Here is a 9,091-nt window from a genome sequence, read left to right as displayed (position 1 = left end):
TGATTCTGGATGATTTTTACAATAAAATTTTTTGTTCAACTCACTTTTATATAAATGTATCCAAACATAAATTAATTCTGCTAAACTCAATTATGATAAAATCAATTATATTATAAAGTATATAAAAAGTGACTCAATATTTGATGATGGAATAGAGTCCATCGGAGTATAGTGTCATGTATTAAGAATATATCATGAATTCAGTAATATAAAAGGTATTGTAGTATATAAAAGGTATTGTAGTGTGATTAAATTGGATGTCTGTTTAAAAACACTATAAAGTAAATACATTTCAAAAGAGTGTGGGTAGAAGAAATTACAATCAAGGCTACATGGGCTGCATCTACTAATGAATAAATATAATGAATAAACTTTTTTGTTATACAAATTTTTAGTACATAAACTTTTTTGTTATACAATTTTCTCTTCCTATAATTTCATTTTTATTACAGTTTTTTAACCTCTTTTTCAATAAAATTTTAATAATGAATAAATCTAATGAACTTCAATATTAATACAATTGATAAAAAATTAAAAATTAAAAAATAAATATAAATATATTTAAAATAATGTATAAATCACAATATGATAAAAAAAGTGTTATTTTTAACTATTAATGTTACTACTATTTTTTTTAAAATTATTTTAAATTTAATATACAATAATTTTTAAGATAATATATAGAAATTGAAATATATATTATTGGTGTAAAAAAATTTTGATTTTGTTTTAGATATATCTCTTTCATTTAAAATTAATAAATTATTGATCCAAATATTTTTGTAAATAATATCTAAACGAAAATAATATTTGTATACGGGAAAAAATATCTATTATTTATCTATATATATTTATCGAAAAATGATATTTAGGATTCAAATATGTTTTATTCAAAAATGCTATACGGGAAAAAAATCTATTTTTGATCTAAATATTTTTATAAACGTAAATTTACTATTAATCCAAATATTGTAAATGTTATCTAAGCAAAAATAATATTTGTATACGAGAAAAAATTTATTATTGATTTAAATAGATTTTACGGGTGCTAGACATTTTTCTATACATTCAATTATTATTTTTTCACGGGTACCAGATATTTTTCTATATATTCAATTTTTTTTTACGGGTACCAGACATTTTTCTATACATTCAATTATTATTTTTTCACGGGTACCAGGTATTTTTCTATACATTCAATTATTATTTTTTTACGGGTACCAGACATTTGTCTATACATTCAACTATTATTTTTTCACGGATATCAAATATTTTTCTATACATTTCAATTATTATTTTTTCACGGGTACCAGATATTTTTTTATTCAAAAATATTCATCTGAAACAAATGCGCGTCCTGTACCAGAACCCGTGCGTTTGCACGGGTTTGTTACTAGTTTATCTAAGGTTCATAAATAAGTAATAATCCGAATTCTATAAAAAAAAAAACTCTTTCAAATATGTGAAATTCTTCTTCCTACTTTGCAAGCTCAAAATTTTGAAAATACTATATTCGGATTCTAGAATTTATAATGGTCTGTTTTTTGTGTTGAATTTTAATTAACTAATTTGTGATATTTTGATAAAGTACAGGTTCATATTATAATTACATAATTTTATCATAGAATCCAAACACATCTAAAATGACATTATTAAACTCCTACAGTATTTACTCCCTTACAATTTCAATTAACTATTAACACTATTTTTATTATCCTCTTTTAATTTGATAGTTGTGTTCACATACAAATAATAAATAACAACTTTAAAATTTTGGAATGAAAATATACAAAATTGATAGTCTACTATTAGATGCAGTAGAACTGTTCAATCTAACAACAGATTAAAGTGACATATGATACATCACCTAACTCACTTGTGCACGAAAATGGCATCCTTATCAAAGAATACAAAATTGGAGGAAAGTTTGTAACAGCTCGTAAGTGTGCTTGTGTTCTGTTGTGATAATATAGCTAAGACTAGATTGAAAATCCCATTAAAGAAGTCTAGTTAAGTGTAAACAACATCCCATCCACCCCATCAACTAGCCGATTTGATTTGTCATTTCCTCACGGTATTTAAAGATAATGCAAGTATACAACCCTAAAACAAGACAAGTATGATTTTCATCACGATCATACATTATTCATCACGAACAGGAGGTCCTTTTTTGCTTTTTAAACCAGCAGCAGGCTTGCATGGACCGTAGAGACAGATGCGCAGATCACCTTGAATCATTGGTTGATAGAAATAATTCTTGAACAAGTCCCAAAATTCATCTCTGCCAGCCAGATATATTGTGCAACATCAATAAGGTTAGCTTCACAAAAATGGTGGTAATTTCAATGTAAATTTATGAGCTTAAGAGAAAAGAGGGTTATGCTTTATAGAACTGAAACCAGTATACATTACCTGACTTGTGGAAGAGTAAACAAGGAAAAGCCCTTCACATCAGGATGAATATCAAGCACAAGTACTTTTAACCTTGAAAGGCCCAAGGCTTCAATGTCGATGAGCTTCTTAATCCTGCATTTGATTCAGAGTAATGTATAAGAATAACTATAATCTAATCGCCCAAGAAACAAAAAACTGAAATATATGATCTCATGGTTGATGAGAAAAAACAATTTTACTTAACGAAAGAATATAAGATGACCAACCTGCTTGGTGTGCCGCTAGCAATGTTAACACGGTTTTTCAACAAAGAAATCTGCATAAATTATAAAGCAAAATCAAAGTGTAATATATACAAATCAACGATAGTACATCATGCAAATCAATGCAAAGCCGAGAAAACAGATCAAACGAGAAAAAGTGCACTACAATTGATTAAAACATCTATCACTTCTAACTGCTAATGAAGAGTCAATACCTTTCTCTCTAGGGGTACAAGCTATAAGGATCAGAGTATATGTTTTGTTTCAATTTTAGAAGAGGTAGAAGCAATTTTAAATGTCTAGAATTGATTTTAACGTATCCGCATCATCAAAACTATAATTGATTATGACCTCCATAAATTTTTTCTTTTTGAAATCTTGGTATCCAACCTTGGACTAATCCAAGGGAACCAATCCCACCCTCTACTTGCGGGGGTCCCGCTTAAAGCCGGAGCAAAGCTCTGTATGGACTGGACCAACACATGAATTGTTTTCACCTAGCGGAATTCGAACCTAGAACCTTAAGAGGAGCACACTCTTAAGACCCAAGCCTCTTTGAAGCTGAGATTTTTCTGAATCAATTCACTCAAAACCAATTTTACTTAAGCACTTCATTCAAAATCAATTTTACTTAATCACTTCATTCACAATTCATGCAAAATCAATTTTTCGTCACCGTAGAACTAAACACCACCGAAACTTTATGAATACAAAAAGCTCCTATACACATGGATTATTGACTACATGTACATCATTTCACATAAACTAAGTTAATAACCTAATATTTCAAACAAGCATAAGAAACAATAATCAGTGAAGAAACTCACTAACCTGTTCTTGAAGTTTGATATGCTTAGAGAACAACTTAACAGGACTACACAGTTTCGTAACAGACCGAAACCCTTTCAAAAGGTGTATAGATCTCAAAGCAGAGTAAGACACAACAAGAACAGAAGGACTACCAGCGGCAATTTTTCCTTCAACAAGTTCACTTTCACAGAGAACCTTTCTCCATGAATCGCCGAACGAAGCTTTAACATCACCCGCCATGAATTTCACATCTAAATCAGTATCTGTGGATTGGGAATTTGATAGCTCCAGAATGGTTGTGTCCTTCAGGGATTCGAGTTCGATGGAAGAGAGGTGTACACCGTTCGCGGCTTGAAATTGGTTCACGAAGAAACGCAGTGGCTCTTCGTTTGTTTCTGTCGTTTTGTTTTTCTTTTGGGTTCTGTCGTCGTCGTTTTCATCACTTCCTTTTCTCTTTCCCTTCTTCCCACTCGCCATTTTTTCTTCTTCTTCTTTGGTTACTGTTCCGTTGCCCTAACACTATCAACGTCTTCGTTTGGGTTGGGTTGTTCCAATTTACTTTGTACATGGGCTCACTCTGGAATAATTAAGTTGTCATCCTTTTTTTTTTTAATCTGCACCTTCCAATTTTTTTAATTGCGATACGAATTATCGGAAATTCAGTTAATTTGGAATTTCCCGTACATTATATCAGAAATTTAGTTTATTTGAAATTTTCGGTATACCGAAATTTTCAAATTTTTGGTATATCGGAATTTTCAAATTTCTGATATACCGAAAATTTCAAATAAATTAAATTTCTGTTATATTTCAATTTTTTGTTTTTTTAAACGGTTGAGATTTTGTCGATACTTTTGGAGGATCCTGATTGCACCGGCACATTTGTTGACGACATAATGAAGTGTCTGATTTGTCCATAGTCTTCTGGTAGTGCCTAGGTTTTCATGTGTTCGGAGTATTGTTTATGATTGTTTGTTGTTTGCCATCTGATGTTTGTTAACTATGTTTGTTTGTTATTTGTCATTTGATGTTCGTTATCTACTCGAAATATGTACTAGCCAAAAATATTATGCAATAAAAAGATGTTCACACATAAGATGTCCGTACAAAATATACAAATATACAAATAATACAATGATAACAAAATAAATCTGCATAGGTCCTCCACGGGTAGGGATGTCAACTTGCCTCCGTTAGCGGGGATCCCCGTGGGTATTCCCCGTTTGAGGCCCCAAAGACGGGGATGGGGAACAAAGTCTCCCCGAAGGACTTCGGGGACGGGGACGGGGATGGCGTAAATATCCCCCGCCCCGTGGAGTCCCCGTGTAACACCCCGATATCCGCTGCACGCATCAACCGTGTCGGCCAACCGAGCATGTTACCGGCTTAATCAATAATCCCCCTAGGTCCGCTTATCGGCTGCCTAGGAAATATTGTTTTTGCCTTCCGGATTTCCGCTTACCCCTAGGGGTTAAGTACATATTCATAGCAATTCCTGCTACCAATTGAGCTACAGCATGTCACATTTCAACATAAAACAACAAAGCAACCTGTATTTCTTTTAATATGATACATAGCATTCGGCTGAACAACTCACAACATATTTATTCATAGGAACATAACAACCTTTTTAATATTAAAACCACAGAATTACAACTTCCAACTTATAGATCAGTTAGCAACTTTATTCAACTAAAACATCGTTCAATTTATAATTATTCAACAATTAGTAATAACAGCAACTTAGAAACAACACATAAACATCCCCCGAGTGCTACGTATCAGAGCAAGACCAACTGGAACTAACAGTAACTAAAGACTTCATAAAGTTACTTCACTTCCACAGTTATTCTTGAGTACCTGCTCAATTACCCATAATAGGTAACATCATTACAGAAGGGGTGAGATATCCAACAATATAAGCAAGCGTATGATAAATAATATATTAAGATTAGATCATACAATATCACCACTTCATACTTATTCAAACAACAGTTATAATAACAAATAGCAACAACGGTTATAATAATTATTTACCAACGACAATTATGATAACAATATTCAGTAACAAGTATAACAATAATTAGTAACAACAATTAGCAACAAACACTATAACAATAGTTATAATAATTATTTCACAATTTAAATCATCATAACTTAATAACAACAACCACTTATAACAACAACAACTTACAACAACGACAACTTATATCAACAACAACAACAACGTAATAACAACAACAAATTCAAATGCGACTCATCTGTGCAAATGCATGTGGTACCATTTGGAGTAAAACTCCCAACTTAAACATATGCCAGGTTATCGAGGCATTTCAACAAGGCGTAAGCCTTCAACGTGGTGCCATTAAGGCCAAGGCATAAGCCTTCAACTTTTCAACATGGTGCCATCAAGGCCAACTTAAACAATGCAAATGTATGCATGCAACAACAACCACAACGCCACAACAACAACAAAGCAACAACGACAACAATTCAACACTGTACCAACATTAGAGGTACTCAACGTCGCTTCAACACTGGCCATAGGCCTACAACTTAGTCAACATATCGACAACAACTTATATCAACAAATTGTATGAAGCAACAACTTATAGCAATAACAACAACACAACATAAGTAACAACACGCAATTCAATCATACAAGTTCATACAACATGCAATTCAATCACACAAGTTCATACAACATGCACACGATTAATAGCGTACACCCGGTTCGACAATTACACAACATTACACACGAAAATGTATATCAATTCAACAAAATTCATCTACTGTGTTTGAAAATATTTTTTTAAGATAGAACATAATTTTAGATTTTCAACGGTCCAAACGGCACGTCAAATGGACACCCGAGTCAAAAGTTATGAATTTTCTAAGTTTCCGGAAAGCGCAAACACCGGTATCATACACCGAAACAACAAAACTTCATCACACACCAATTAAATTTTATTTCTAGAACATGTAACTATTTTTATAAGAAAATACACATTATTAGCTTTCTAGCGCTTCGAACGGGGACTCAAACAGACTTACGGATCAAAAGATATGAATTTTTGAAGTTTTCTCCAAAACTAGATTTTTGCCCAGGAACAGCTACGGGTTTTATGCATTTTTCCATTAAAATCCAACCAATTCAATTATTTTTCATAAAACAAACACATATTCATTCATACCTAACATATAGTAGTGAATTGGAATCATAAAACATGAATTTTAACACATTGATTTTGATCCCAAATCTCAAACCCCATCATACTAAATCCCTATAACTCAACCAGAAAACTCAATTTTCCTCCTTCGATTCAGTTGCAAATCAATTTCGACCAACACATAGACATAGCACTATAATAGTTATACTCAACCAACATTAATCCGTTTTTCTGCACTTAATTCCTCAATAATAATAATTATAAACCCTAGGTTAATTTTCCACAACAATTGATTGAACTTTTATAACCTTATTCACAGACATCAATCAATTTCAACATCAACAAAATTCAATCTCAAAGATACAAACAACCACACAAAACAGAGACAATCCATACAATCATAACCCCCACATATCATTCATCATAATCCCGTTTATAGAGCTAGAACCTCACCCTTACCTTGGATATGAGATTTCTCTACTCTCCCGGTTGCCATAGCTTATGCCGCTGCTTCCAACTTTTCTCCGAAAATCCTTTCTAACAACGTGCAGAGACGCACCAAAAATCTGTTCGGAAATCGCTTTGTCAGACGGACTTAAAATCATCAAAATGAAAATCGCTCCGGTCAGAAGTTACCTCTACGAGTCTGGAACGTTGTGTCTAAGAACCGCGACGATCCAACGGTTGGATTGGGAGAAACGTCTGTTTTACTAAAGTGTCTCACTGCAGAAACTTGCTGCGAAAATTGGACTTCCTCTAGCTTTTCTCTTCCGCCATGACTCTCTTCTTCACCCCTCCTCTTTCTCCAACTTTTCTTCTTTCTTCACGTCTACTGAGACCTAACTTCTCTTCTTATTTTCTTTATTTTATTATAATTATTATTATAATTATAATCTTCATTTGGGCTTACTAATTAACACCCACATGATTACTATCACCAACGCAACGTCTAAGCCCACTTAAATAAAACATTGTCATAATCCATAATATTAATTCTGTTATTATTTCTCTCCACCAAACTGACTAACTACCGACTATAAAATAAATCGTCCGAACCACCAACTCAACATATTCAATATCATTCTCTACGGCTTAAATCAACTTAAATTAATAATAGTCCATTATATTAATATTATCTCTAATATTATTCTCCGATTAAACCGACTAATTTCTCGATCATTAATTTATCCGCCCAACACAACGTATAATTCCAATTACGCCTATTATAATAATGCCAAAAATTCTAACTTCGACTAATTCCAACAAATAATTTCTTTATACAATTTAATTAAATAAATAATTAAATTCCGGGTGTTACACCCCGCCCCGCATAAAATAGCCAAATATCCTTAATTTATTTTATATATATATATATATATATATATATATATATATATATATATATATATATATATATATATATATATATATATATATATATATATATATATATATATATATATATATATATATATATATATATATATATATATATATATATATATATATATATACACAGTGGCGGAGCCAGAAATTTTAGGGAGCCTGGGCAAAAATTTGACACTTTATTTTTACTAATTTTATACCCTGTTTCTACTAATTTCGCCCTCGATTTTGTCTAAAAAATTTGCCATTGATTTTGTCTAAAAATTTTGCCCCCTGTTTTTACTAATTTTGCCATATATTTTGTCTAAAAATTATTAATTTTGCCTCTGATATTGTCTAAAAATCGACTATTAGGTGGGAGAGTATACAACGAAAGGAGGGGTTGAGCCCGGGCGCGTGCCCGGGCTGGCTGGGCTATAAATCCGCCCCTGTATATATATATATATATATATAATTTTAAATTATTATGTAAGTCTATTTGCTATTTCATATAATTAATCTTATACACAAATTTAAAATATATATATATGCATTGTTAGTAAAAGAGTGAGATCGAAATGATTATTTCAAGTTTATTTTAAGTTTTAAATTTTGGTGGTCATGACACTCAATATTATAGATTAAATATTGTTAAAACAATATATTTATCGTAAAGGAATAATTTATAAATTTCTCGTGGTTACTTTTTGAAGCTTTTACTGTTAATTTGGTTTAAAAATAATAATAAGCATGTCTATGGATCTCCGCACGGGGATCCGTGGGGACCCGCGGGGACGGGGATGGGGGACAAACTCCCCCCGTAGCGGGGACCCGAAGCGGGGATGGGGAATAGATTTGATGGCGGGGATTATGATGGGAATGTATCCCCCGGCCCCGCCCCGCCCCATTGACATCCCTATCCACGGGCAACATCTGCCAACCTAGCTAAAATATTGTGGACCTCACCATCAGGGTTCACCGGACCCATGAGGCTATCCATGATCTCACGGGGAGAGCTGAGGATGTGACTCTGAAACCAGCGATCAATGCCACCAGCTGGAGCCTCTAGGACCGGCCGTGGGATGCACT

General features: G+C 32.6%; 1 protein-coding gene across 1 annotated transcript; it reads right to left on the bottom strand.

Annotated features, from left to right (window-relative positions):
- Window positions 1-1,689: 1,689 nt before the first annotated feature.
- LOC131645776 (protein CMS1-like) lies at window positions 1,690-4,014 on the bottom strand. Its single transcript, XM_058915987.1, has 4 exons — window positions 3,489-4,014; window positions 2,661-2,710; window positions 2,413-2,526; window positions 1,690-2,281 (listed from the first exon to the last, which is right to left on the bottom strand). Exons 1-4 carry the CDS (start codon window positions 3,942-3,944, stop codon window positions 2,143-2,145), a joined length of 759 nt encoding a protein of 252 aa, XP_058771970.1. The 5' UTR covers window positions 3,945-4,014; the 3' UTR covers window positions 1,690-2,142.
- Window positions 4,015-9,091: the final 5,077 nt, after the last annotated feature.

Source organism: Vicia villosa, linkage group LG2 (genome assembly GCF_029867415.1).
Source record: "Vicia villosa cultivar HV-30 ecotype Madison, WI linkage group LG2, Vvil1.0, whole genome shotgun sequence".
Classification (NCBI taxonomy): domain Eukaryota; kingdom Viridiplantae; phylum Streptophyta; class Magnoliopsida; order Fabales; family Fabaceae; genus Vicia; species Vicia villosa.
Note: the sequence above shows the minus strand (reverse complement) of the source record. Positions and strands in the feature narration are given on the sequence as shown.

What these genes read in the sequence shown, in the direction of transcription:
- LOC131645776 (XM_058915987.1), bottom strand. Translation starts at nt 3,944, where the DNA reads ATGGCGAGTGGGAAGAAGGGAAAGAGAAAAGGAAGTGATGAAAACGAC. An exon ending in ATATCAAACTTCAAGAACAG is followed by an intron (nt 2,711 to 3,488) that starts GTTAGTGAGTTT and finishes TAATTTATGCAG; the next exon opens with ATTTCTTTGTTGAAAAACCG. An exon ending in GCTAGCGGCACACCAAGCAG is followed by an intron (nt 2,527 to 2,660) that starts GTTGGTCATCTT and finishes AATCAAATGCAG; the next exon opens with GATTAAGAAGCTCATCGACA.